The sequence below is a fragment of the Embiotoca jacksoni genome, unplaced genomic scaffold (genome assembly GCF_022577435.1).
Source record: "Embiotoca jacksoni isolate LCO1_2020_lvr unplaced genomic scaffold, fEmbJac1.0.p SCAF_24, whole genome shotgun sequence".
NCBI classification, from domain to species: Eukaryota; Metazoa; Chordata; class Actinopteri; family Embiotocidae; genus Embiotoca; species Embiotoca jacksoni.
This window is the reverse complement of record NW_027185375.1, coordinates 7,819,333-7,832,441: the sequence shown is the minus strand read 5'-3', so window position 1 is coordinate 7,832,441 and position 13,109 is coordinate 7,819,333. Positions and strand designations below refer to the sequence as shown.

General features: G+C 42.5%; 1 protein-coding gene across 1 annotated transcript in view; it reads left to right on the top strand.

Moving 5' to 3' along the window:
• The window catches only part of plcb3 (phospholipase C, beta 3 (phosphatidylinositol-specific)), an 80,915-nt gene that overhangs the window by 20,947 nt on the left and 46,859 nt on the right, over positions 1-13,109 (top strand). Inside the window, 1 exon segment of the mRNA XM_069159280.1 lies at positions 6,043-6,694. Coding sequence (XP_069015381.1) covers positions 6,596-6,694 — 99 coding nt within the window. The 5' untranslated portion in view covers positions 6,043-6,595.

Here is a 13,109-nt window from a genome sequence, read left to right as displayed (position 1 = left end):
ACCGGAGGTGTTCCATTAATAAGAAAGCGGTCACATCTCTTCACAGTGCGTCCATTGTGCCGTAACAGCAGGGAAGCCCACACTCCGGCTAAGAGTTTTAATAATAATAATAGGAGTGTGACGTAAAGGGGGGGGGGTGTGAATTCATAATGTCTGTGTCTTGCTCCCTCCTTTGGTGCGAGTACGGGGGTGTTCACATCTGTCAACATGCTCATATTAAAGTGTGTGTGTGTGTGTGTGTGTGTGTGTGTGTGTGTGTGTGTGTGTGTGTGTCATACTGGCCCAAGCAACCATCTCACGGACAGCCATGGCAACAAGACATAAAAACCTGAATTATTCAGTGAGTATGTCTGAAACTTACAGTTGAGTAAGCACAGACAGACCGACACAGACACACACTCTGACAACAACTTGAACATTCACGCGTGCTTGCAGATAAAAACACATGCAATCTCTTTCTTATAAGCAATACTGGACACGAACCATAACCAGGTAGAGGAATAAAGGGCCTTCAAACTGTCTGTGTGCACCAGTGCACCCGCTCGCTGACTTGTGGGACCTGTCTGTGACATTTGGGTATTTTGACTTGATGTCAGACACAGACCTGTGAGAAGGAGGTCGGCATGATGTTAGCGTGTAATAATTACATTTTGCAGGCCTCGGTGAGCATGAACAGGCACATTGCATGTCATGAGCTCAAATAATCCAACTTAAAATCTCAAGCTTGCAAAATAGCCATATAACTGAGATCATTAGATTTATAGAGGGAGTAAAAAGGGGACATTGGGGGACTGTTGCAAGAAGTTCACCTGTTATCTGAGAAGGACTTAAGCAGCGTGGGAAACCTACCTCACGCAGATCTGTTGTTATCTGAAACTTATTTACAGTCGCTGTATTTTGCACAGCAGTCCAGCCGCTGGTAACATGGTTTTCTTTCCCTAACAACACATTGTTAAAGAACCAAACAAACCAGTGGATCCAAACCTTTTTCATTTGTGAGAGCTCTCAAAAAAAACAAGAGTCAAGAGTCTTGATTGCCCAGTAGTTTGTAAAGAGGTAAAAGTATTCGGTTTTCCCACAAATATAAGATCAGAGAAACGATTTTACTTTTGTCCTACTTTTATTAGTCATATCATAATCCCCTAATACTGATGATTACTTATCTAATAATGTGATATACTATAATACACGAGAGTATATAGTTTTAATTTAGATTCATACATTATTGGTTCAAATTGCTGGATCAGCACTTTCTTTCATTCATGTCTCTTTCCAGAATGAACATGTGCAACCACTCCAAACTCACACCTGACCCGACTGATTAAATCATTTACTGACTTCCATACATGGACTGATAGTTGTGGAAATGCACGCTCGTCTGATTTTGTTTCCTGCAAGGGGTCGGGCGCTTTCTATCCACATGGAGGAGCTGTTGATCTGCTCCCCTGTGTGTTGGCAGCTTTGTGACAGAAAACAGAGAAGGAGCAACAGGAGAAGCAATCTGGATGGGATTGTGTTGTTTCAGTACATCTGTGTGAGAGCAGCCCCTCTGGAGGAGTTTTCAGTAAAATAAGGTCCCTTCTCTTATTTCCATGATCTCAGGGTACAATTCCTCATCCCTCTCTGCCTGCACGGCTGCCTTCCCTCAAAGCAATAAATCAAAGTGTTGCTGTGATTGATGGGTGTGCCCATGTTCAAGTAGACTACACCAACCGTAGGACAACTAAAGCAGAGCTGAAACTCGTGCGGCCACATTCCTATCTGTTGCGCAATCAAAAGGGGGGGGAGTAGGGGGCGAGGGGGAGTAGTGTCGCCATGCAGCCAGTAGATGGCAGCATAGGATTAAATTGTAGTCACGTGGCAGCAGTGTGAATTAGTCCAGATGATGGATGGTCAGCGCGAGTACTTTCCCCTCTCTGAAACACTTTGAGGGAAAGGGATTGGCAGCCAGCACTAAACGTTTTTGAACAGAGTAGACTGAACTATCTTTGGTCATGTGCATCTGCATTGTGCATGAATACCTCTTGTGGGGGAAAGCTGCAATCAGTGCTTTGCCTGCACGCCCACATGATAGCTTCTCTCCAAAACACATCGACAATAATCCTGCAGTGTTATGGAGACGGATGAGTGCAGGCGACGGTGAACTGTCAGGTCCAAACATCTCTCTGCACCGCAGCAGGGAGAGTAATCTGATGGAGCTTTTATTGCTACTGTTGACTGAGTCAGGCCTTTTCCCTTAAAACTAGTGTACTGTACATGCTGGTGTGTGTGTGTGCACGTGTGTGTGTGTGTGTGTGTGTGTGTGTGTGTGTGTGTATGTGTGTGTGTGTGTGGGTGGGGGGGGGGGACAGTGAATACGTCTGTGTGTCTTTACACAATGTGTCTTTGTGAGTCCGTGGCATTGGTTGGAGAGAAGGATCCGGCTGTTACTAGACAGGGAGACAGAGGGACAGATCTCTCACGGAGTGGTCGGGGGTCTTCCCTTTCTCCACATCATCTTTTCCATGTGTCCCTCACTTTGTTCCATTTTTAACCTCCTCTGTCCCCCCCCCCCCTTTTGTCTCTTTTCTTAACAGGCCACTATGACCCGTCCTTTTTGATCTGAGTTCGCTCTTATTCTATCCCTCTTTCTTTATCCCTCTTCTATCTCTCTGTCTTACTTACTCCTTCTCCACCACTGAGCTCTCACTGGGTGAAAGACGAAAGATCTTCCTTGTTGCACGAAATGCCTGAACACAATTAGATCTCGCTGCAGTTACATTTCCAATAAATGAGCTCTATTTCTGTCCCTTTCATTCCTCTCCTTCTCCCCTAAAGTCCCACTCTTTTTTCTTCTTCTATCTCTCATTATATGACACTTCCTTTTGCTCGGCTCGTCCTCTTCAGCTTCATCAGCAATGAATAGTATGTTGAGTAATCTAACAGTTGGTGAGAGAATTCAGTCTGGACTGAAGCACTGGATTTACAGACCAGGAAAGCACCCTCAACAGATCTGGATCTTATTCTGAGTAGAGTTTAAAAACCAGCTCAGACATTTGTCTGGACTAAAAAAGGTCCGTAAAGTTGAGCTGTAAAGGATAACTAACAGTTAATCCTGAGAACACAAAAAACACTCTTGTAGTAGATTGACAAACGTTTTTTCACCTCATTTATTGAAAGGCGTCTTGCTGACCAATAGGAGGAGGACACCTGCAGGAATGAGAGATGAGATGGAGACAGAAGATAAGGCGACCTAAAGAGAGAACAGTTTGTTAGGAGATATGGAAGAAGCAGGAACTGAGAGTCGAGGAAGAGGAAGCGTTCTTTTGACACCGCAGGTGCCTGCTCTTTAAAATCAGCTCTCATCACACCATTGTTTGACTGAAACAAAGCTTGTGTGTGTGTGTGTGTGTGTGTGTGTGTATATGAGAGAGGAGAGATTGTGTGTGCATCTTATTATACACCAGGATGCACAATATCCCTGATTAAACATGCGTGCTGCACTATTGATGCTGCATGTGTCCATCTTGTTTTGTCATCTGAGAGGCCTCACACACACAGAGTGTATCTGCAAGTGTGTGTGCGTGTGCGTGTGTGTGTGTGTGTGTGTGTGTGTGTGTGTGTGTGTGTGTCCAGATCAGGTTAATCAGTCTACCTGGACTCAGTTACTGTCTGGATGCAAACAAGTTTAAATGTAAACCCCCCTCCACACCCACACACACACACACACACACACACACACTGGTGTAAATCTGTCCTAGCTGCTAAATTGTTTATCAATGTATCTCCTGCTGGATGTGTGTGCTCCCTCGTGGCTGTGTACCGCTGACACCAGCACTTCCCGGACACACGTGTGTTTGATAGATTCTCGTGTCTTTTTTTGGATCTGCTCTGCCTCACTCTGGTTCGGTCAAGGAAACACACACACACACACACACACACACACACACACACACAAGAGTCAGTCCCTCCCGTCGGTCAGCAGGCTGCAGCATAGCAGACATTCCTGCCGGGTGTAGTTAGGGGAGTTGGAGAATGGCAGCGGTTGCCAAAAAAAATCCGTTGCTCCTTTCGCATTTTTTTTTTTTTTTTTTTTTTTTTTTTTTTTTTTAACAAGAAGTCCAAGTTGTAATATTGCTTGGCAGCGGGACCTGGACGGGATCGGACCGGAGCCGTGCAGCCTCCTTTGCTCTCACGCTTCTTAAAACACGATACACCTGATGCCATCGATCTGGAGGAGGGGAAAGTTACCTGACGACTCTCGGAGTGCTTCAGTTACCTTCCCTCCCAAATCCTCTAAATAATTTCCGATTTTTGTGATGCAGATTATGTATCATCATTTATAAAACATGCCCTTAATCTCGCAATCGGACTGCCTTCGTAATAGAACCAGTTATTAATCCGAATCAGGCTGTTTGCTGTGTGTTTCCAATAACTGTGATAACCCTGTTTTAATAACACAACTGACTGAGCAAGCAATCCGCCACAGTCAACGCCGGGGGAAACGATTCAAAGCAATTAAAGGCAAAGGTAATCTGGAGATTTAAAAGAGCCCTGGGATTACTTCTGCACCCTGCAGTGGACTACAGGCAGGGCTGGAAGAAGTATTCAGGTCCTTTACTTCAGTAAAAGAACCAAGACCACACAGTGAAAAGACTACAAGTTAAAGTCCTGCTTTCAAAACCTTACTGAAGTTGAAGTATGCGAGTATTATCAGCAAAATGTACTTAAAGTATCAAAAGTAAAAGTACACACTATGCAGTAAATGCTTCCTGCCTGTGTTTTATGATTATATATTATGTTCTGGATTAATATTACTGTTTACTGTTAAGGTTGTGCTTATTTTACAACATACTTTATGCACTGTTGGTTAGTTTAATTTACAGCAATACATCATATTCCATAAGATTATTATATGTTTGTATTGTTTCTGTTCTGTAAGAGCATTATTTTTACTGGACAAGAAGGATATGAAAAACTGTAATCTTAAAAGTATTATGACAGATGTAGTGGAGTAAAAAGTATTTACCTCTGAGATGTTGTGGAATAGAAATATAAATCTACATAAAATAGAAAAACTCAAGTAAATCACAACCAACTCAAATTTGTACTTGCGTACAGTACATGTATGTAGTTACGCTCCACCACAGGACAGGAATATATGGAATATGTGTAATGTTGCGTAAAGTAGGACCACACTCCATTTGTTTCTCTTTTGTCAGTCGTTGCCAAACTTTTCTTTTGTCTTGTGGCCCCTCAAATGAATGGTTTGACATTTTGGGAGACACACTTGAGATTTAATGTTAATTACTTAACTGTCCGAAATGCATGTTTGTAACTCCTCGTACAGATTTTGCGGACATGAATTGTGAAAAAACATTGTTCCCTTTTTAGAGGAGTTTTGATGGTTGATGTGCACTCTTACAATATTTCCACATGGTTTTATATCTGTGTGTAGCACTGTGCTACAATTCAATCCGCTCAGCTCCCACGCAGATCTACTGAAGGCTGAAGCCCTCATTAACCGAACACCACTTATTTTACACATTAAGGTTAATTTAGTCTGCCTGAAAACAGCTGTACATTATCATCTGTGGAGTCTGATTGAAAGACACTTAAGAGTTGCATTATGGGAAGTGTAGGATCCATCTTATTTTGACGTTTGACCTCTTCTGCTCTGGTTTTGACCAATCTGTTCTTAAATCTGCTTCTTACAAGTCCCCCAGTGTTATAGAAATATAATATTAAATCACTGGAAAAGCGATGATTAAAAATGTGTCAGCTTCTAGTAGCAAATAATCACCATAAACAAGCTGTAGGGAAAAAAATCTAGAAAAAAGTATATAAATAACTTGTACATTGTCATATTCAGACTGGTTTTTAATGTACTGTACAGTTCAGAGGACAGAGACAGGCAGGCAGGGCAGAGGAACTGAATTAAAACACACCCATTTTACACAAACTCTGACTCCCCCTCCTCTCTCTCCTTTCTCATTCACTCAACGCTATCTGACGCCGTCCTTCTCACTCTCCTCTCCAAATCTCCTCTTATTTCCCCCTCAGAAAACATGCAGGGAGGAGAGGAGGAGGAGAAAAGAAGGAAGGCGACAGGAGAGAGAGGAAGCAGAGAAAGTTGGTAGAGGAGCGAGAGGACAGGGGTCGACCAGATGGGAGGAAGGAAGGAAAGGATCTCTCTGCGGGCTCAAGTGCGCGATTAAAGGATTCTGCATAAATAAACAAATATATGAATCAAAGATCATAATAAAATAGACAAAAGGGGGAGTTGTAGGCGCGCCACCGCGCAGCGTGGACGCGGACAGGACAAGACAGCGGCAGTGCGCGCTCAAACAGCCAAGTCCTGTCTTTCTCTCTGGATTTTACTCCTCATGTTCTTCAAACTCTCGGCGAGCTTCACGAACTTTTAAAGGACAGTGCCTGAAAGAAGTCCCTTCCTGCTCGGCCTGCAATTAACTCTCTCCCCGGAAAAGAAGAGAAAAGAAAGAAGAGACTGTGTGGTGAAAGTGGAGGAAAGAAAGAGCGATCTGTTCCTTCCGAGGAGACCAGCTCGCCGTTACCGGGGTTTAGGCGTTGGCACCCGGGCAGGGAGTCCCTCGTCATGGCCGGGGCCAAGCCGGGAGTCCACGCGCTGCAGCTCAAACCCTTGTCCGTTCACGAAGCGCTGAAGAAGGGGGGCAAATTCATCAAATGGGACGAGGTGAGCATGAAACGTGTTAAACTTAAACTTAAAAAGAAAAAGTAAAATAAATCAGACATTTATTGCTCCTGATGTCACTAACTTTGACTTGGACACATGACAGCCTGCTTCTGACAGTAGGCCCCTGCTGGGACGTGTGTGTGTGTGTGTGTGTGTGTGAGTGAGTGAGAGAGAGAGAGAGAGAGACACTGATCATGTGTGTCGTGTGCAGGTGTGTGCATCGCAGAGCACACCGAAGCCCACTAGATCTGCGGGAGTCTGTTAATCAGATACTCTGGTTTAAAAATAAATAAATAAATAAGTTCTCTTAGTGTCGCCAGCAGGCAGCGGCGCTTCAATGTCTGTGTTGTGCAGAATTCTTGTCGGACCGGTTTGGCTCGGGCACCGGTCCAGTTCAGACGCCCTCTTCCAGCCTCGTTTTTACCTCTTATGTGTCTTTCTGTACTTCCCCCTGTTTTCCCAGCGGATTAGAGAAGAAAGCACCTGTCTGAGTGGGAATCAGGAGAAGCTGCCTCTTGTTTCAGGGATCTTTAAGTGCACACCGCAAGAGCTGAAAATCAGCTCTGAAATATAACCTTTTCAAAAACCCACTTAGCATGTCTACCTTTGGTTTCATTTTCAGCACTTTAATCCCTTTAATTCATGCCAACACGCAGGTTTTTCTAATGGTTTTTGCGGCCCTGTATCCTTCCGCCTATTTGTAAAGCAGCGCTCTGGCAACATAGATCAGTGTCAGTGACCATCATAATTATGTGTGTGTGGGTGATTTGGGGTTTCCTGAGACACAGTGCAGAGAGTAGGTGTGTGTCCATGTGCCCAGCAATCATTAACCCAGTGGTTGACTGAAGGGGTCAAACTTTAGGCCTGTGTGGTGGATTTACAACACGTGTGTGTGCGCAACATCTTGTACTAGGAAAGGTGAGTATAGTTCCAATCAAGCCAAGTGTACTTTGGAGATAGGAGATCAGGTGTGGTGATGAGTCTTACACACACACACACACACACACACTGAAGAGAATTGGACAACATGAGGGTTTGAAAGCAGGGCAGTATAGTAACAACATGATGTGTGTGTGTGTGTGTGTGTGTCCTCCGAAAGAAGGGTTTTGTTCCACAAAAAAGTGAATGCCACGTCCCTTTGATTTTCTTTCCTTCTCACACTAACTTTCTCTGTTTCTGTCTTTCAAAGGGAATTCCCAGGAAATGGTTATGCTGGTGATTAAGTGTGTGAACGCTCAAAAAACATGTGCATGCTTTGTTCTTGATGCCTCTCAGTCCCTGTTCTCCCCTATTTGCTGCTTCCCCCTAGAGTCAACAAATGAATCATGGGGAATAAAGAGATGGAGGAGATGAGAGAGAAGAAAAAAAGCCTGATTTCTGTGATAGGCAGAATTAACAAATAACGTATGTTTACGATGGAGATGTCAAAGATGTTCCATTGTTAAAACCAGCATCATAAAATGAGTTTAGATTATACTGATTCATTCTGCAACCGATTAGTGCTGCTATTCTTCTGATTAAGTCCAGGAGTGTAAAAAAAAAGATCTATTCCAAGGTTTATTCAGTCCACTTCTGCCATTCTTACTGTTGCTTCTATTTGACTTAAAGAAACTCACTGAAGAAGCTGAATTTCTGCTGTTGATACTGTATGTCAGACCAGATAAACGTTTTACACCCCAAACGTCCCAAATAATGACGTAGGCTGACAACACTATTGAAGTGAGAAGTAAGCTGGTAATATGTGATCTAGACTCCTGCATATCTTCTCTGTTTATCAAGGCAGTGCTGAAACAATTTTCTTAATTGTCAAAAATTCTTTGATTAATCATTTAAAGGGGCAGTAAGTGCTAACAGCATTTTGACGAACTTCCTGTGTGTTTTTGCAGTTAGCGCTCCCTTCCTCCCCACATCAACCTTGATGTCGGCACGGGAACGAGCAGCGGTCACGCATAACGACAGCTGATGTGCACCGAGTTAGCAGCAAGCCTCACTGCGATCATTAGTGAAACAAGTCGAAGTTAACTAAAATTGACGAGTGCCCGGGCAGCTATAAACTAACGTTAGCTGCCAGGGTTAAAACCACCAACAAACTGAGCCGTATTATACATTTCTCGAAAGCTATTCTGCAGTAAAATATAGCTTGCCTGTCCAGAAGCAGTACGGCTCGCTGGCCGTCACTTTAAAACCTTTAGATTTTTCCACCAATAGAAGACCACAGTGATATAAACGCTGCTTTTGCATGACTCCTGGCCGCTTTCTTCTTCCTTCGCTTCAGCCGTCCTAATCCGCTCGATGTGGTTCGTCGTGTAAGTCGAGTTGGTAGCTTTTCTTTCTTAGGCATGGTCACTGAAATTCTGCTGCCTTTCTGAGAACTCACGAAGATGATCATTCACTCTCCTGATTTGATCAAGTAGGAACATGATACTATAAAATCTATTCTTTGATTACTGTGGAGTGCAGTGTCTGGAAGAGCCACATTACTGACTGAGTACTCTATTGGAGATGGCTGCTGGACTCTATAGCTATTTATGAATTATTTTATGATAAAGAAATTATGTCTTACCGTACCATTAAGTTATTTATCAAAGTCAAGTTCCTAATGTCCTCTGCTTCCAGCGTTGCAGTGTGAGAATCTGCTGCTCATATCTGTTGTCTATCATTGACAATTGAATATAATTGAGTTATAATAAGTGACTTGAATCTGGACATATTTTTTGCTGTAAATTTTATAGACTAAACAAGCAATGACTAATTTCCAGTTTTAATGCAGCTTTCCAGCTCTACTTTCAGTTGCTCTATTAAATGCGTAACAGCTATGTCGGTTCACAGCACAGAATGTATTAGTTTCACAATGATGGATCCCAAAATGAGAGATGTTGATGTTTTTTATGGTCTATTCTTTACTGATGGCCTGCCTCCACAACACGTAACTGTCCATCAAAGCCCGCTGACATACACACAATGTGCCTTTTGTTTAGACAGCAAGTAAATAATGTTACGTATGGAAGTTAAGATACAGTTTACTTGCTTATACTTCTTATAATGTATGTCCATGTTGATTTTTGCTTTCTCTCAGACTTGAACATCGCTCTCCTGGGTAAAAGTCACGTACTTGACTTCCCTGTGCGGACACTTTCACTCTTTCTCTACTTTGTCACTTGATTTCCTTCTCTGACATCCCAATCATTCACACAACTCTCTTTAAGAAAAGTATATGACAAAAACAAGAAGTTGTTGCAAGTGTGCAGCAAAATTTGCTTTGATCTATTTTGTTGAAGCCTCCTAAGTGTTGAGTAGTCAACACGGAGAGAAACTCAATGTACGACATTCACATCTAAACAAGAGAACATGACTGGCATTATAAGAGCCAGTTTTTCAAGTTCACAGTCTCTGGAGGACAATTAAGGGTTATCCTTTTTGAAATTCAGCACAAATCAATCCGGCTTGTTCGAGCAGGAAACAAAATGTAGCCAAATTGTACTGCCAAAGAAAACAACAGCCAGTAGCAATTGGTTTTGTTCTCATGAGGAGTCGCTTATCATTTATTAGGGTTAATATGTAAGATGCAATCTGAAAATAGATGGGTCATATAATCTCGGAGCAAGTCGGAGCTCAGTGTTGTAATGAGTTGACCAATCGGCCGCTGTCCCAATGTCTTCCATTAAGCACTTACACACGCACGCACACACACACGCACACGCACGCGCGCACACACACACACACACACACACACACACACACACACACACACACACACACACACACACACACACACACAGAAAGCCTGAGGGCAATGCAGTGTGTTTACATGAAACGCCCACTTCTGACCCCATCCCTCTCTTCCCCCCTCTTCCTCATCACCAAGTCTTTCCTCCACATGCCTCAGTTTTTTCATCTTCTGCTCTTCTGTCTCTTTTCCCACCGTCCCCTCAGCCTTCAGCATCTCTTTATTTCATTCATTCACCTCTCTCGTACTCCACACATGTCAGTCATTCAGCTGCTGCTGCTGCTGTCTCCCTATAGTTTTATTGTTTTTAACCATCTTTAGCTCTTTGGGAGTCTACAATAGGCACATTAAATGACACACACACACACACACACACACCATCTGACTCATGCACAAGGGAGGAGGAGGAGGAGGAATGCGTTCCATGTTGACCCCCTTTCCTCTGCATTTCGGCTTGTGTACACGTGTTCTTATGTGCGTGTGTGGTTGTTTTGTTCTGGGTGTGTGTTTTGCGTTGAATTACTTCCTGTTTGAGCTTGTTGGAAAGCTCCACAGCCAAACCATTTTCCTTCACTCTCCGTCCCTCCCTCTCTCCGTCTTTTGCCTCCTCAACTGCTGCTGCTGCCGCCGCTCTGCCCAGCTGCAGCCGGGCCGCAATTCAATTCACACGAATTCCAACTAGGATTTGGTTAGAATTCCTCCTAAATAACCAATTAGACAAACAGTTTGTCTGCAGAGCAGCTTGAGTCTCTGTTTTTGTGTCTTTATGAATCCTAAAAGTACACAAAAGTCTACTATATACATTTAGATTTGAGGTTTTGGCGCCATTTCAAATCCCTGTAAATTTAGCAAGGCATAATGGGACAGTAGAGTGTTGCATTTCAGGTTTGTTTCCTGCAATCTGGTTGAGATTATTTGATCAGACTTTAGAGACCGCACTGCAGTTCACTTAGAGAAGCCTAGATCTGTAATCTTGGCACCAGCTGAGGACACTAGAGACACATAATGTTGCTGTTGTCCTCCGTGTTTATAAGTACTGACAGCCAGCACTTCTTCCCTGTTCACAAATATTCTGTTTCTCCCATCAAGTTTCAAATTCATTTTTTTGTGCTTTGTATCTGTATCCCGGTGTTAACTTGCATGGATACACATGACCATTTCCATTTTTTTTTTTTTTTTTTTTTTTTTTCAGTTTTTCCATTCCTCCTATAGCAGTTTTCAGAATGAAGGTGTGTAAGTTATATTCAACTGCTAAACTTAATAACTTAGATGTTATGTTTTTGATAATTTTTTTTCAACATATCATCCTTAACCACTCATGATTTATAATTCAACGCAAAAAATTGATTTAGAATTGATCGAAAGCAGCTTTTTGGAATTAAATTCATGTCAGTCAAGCCCTCGTAAATTTTCTTCATCATATTTTTTTAGCTTTGCATTTCAGCTTGGCTTTAGCCAGGCACTTTTTTTTTTTTTTAAATCAGCAGCAACAGCTCTGATAAAGAAATATCTATAGTTGCAGCCTTTAATGATGATTTCTCTCTTAAAAGATCATCAGATATTTTCAGGAAATGCTTAAATGCAGTTTTGTAATGAACACTGAGCTGTTCATGTCAGTATTAATTTCTTCCAGTAAATTTGCTGTCTGACATGACTGGCTCTAAGTTTCATGTTAACGTTTCCCATCTGAAATGTGACCGCCCGTCTTTACAATGAACTCGTTTCTATCCTTAGAATGACCTCTCTTGTGAGCAGAGGTGCTGTGTCATCCTGCCTTTTACAGGAGAGCACATTAGGCTCCACTTCTAAACCACTTGTTGCTGTGTGCCAGTATTTTCAGAAAGTGGATGTCTTGGTTTTTCATTAGATTGATGCGTGGAAACAACAAGCCACAAATTGCCATGAAGTGTTTGAGAGATGAGAGCGAAGAAATAAGAAGAAACACATGATGGTGTGAAGGTCTGACGCCACGTCGAGAAACAGCGCTGACATGCTGACAGAGTGGTGAGAAACGAGGGCCGGATGGACAGAAGGAGGGAGGTGGAAGGTCAACCACAGCCACATGTGAAGTGTGGGACTGACATCTGGACTGCTCCGTCCTCCCCTTTGACTCTACTAATGATTTTGCCTTCACTCATTCACAGCACATATAGCCTCCCTGTCTCTGTATCCTCTAGTTCATCTCTTCCCCATTCATTCTTTTATCATCCTTTATATCTGTTCCTCTATTCATGTGTCTTTTTTCTTTGTTTCGTTTCCTCCATGACTTTTAGTTCGGTCTCTTCGTTCTCTCCTTTTGTCCATCTCATTTTAAGATTTGATTTCTGTATTCACACCACTAACCTCCTACACAAGTTTGTCAAACAGCCACTTTAAATATTTGGTCTCAATGATCTATATTTGGTTTCTTAGTAGAATTAATAGAGGTCTCGTTTGTTACTATACACTTTTCTGCTTTTTGTCCTGTGAAAGCTCCTTTATTTCCATATATCAGATTTTCTCTGTATCTTCTATTTCATCTCTTCCCCATTCATTCTTTTATCATCCTTTATCACCGTTCTTCTATTCATTGGTGTCCTTCTTCTTTGTTCTGTTTCCTCCATGACTTTTAGTTCTGTCTCTTCGTTCTTTCCTTCTGTCCATCTCATCTTAAGATTGGATTTCTGTATTAACACCATTAACCTCCTA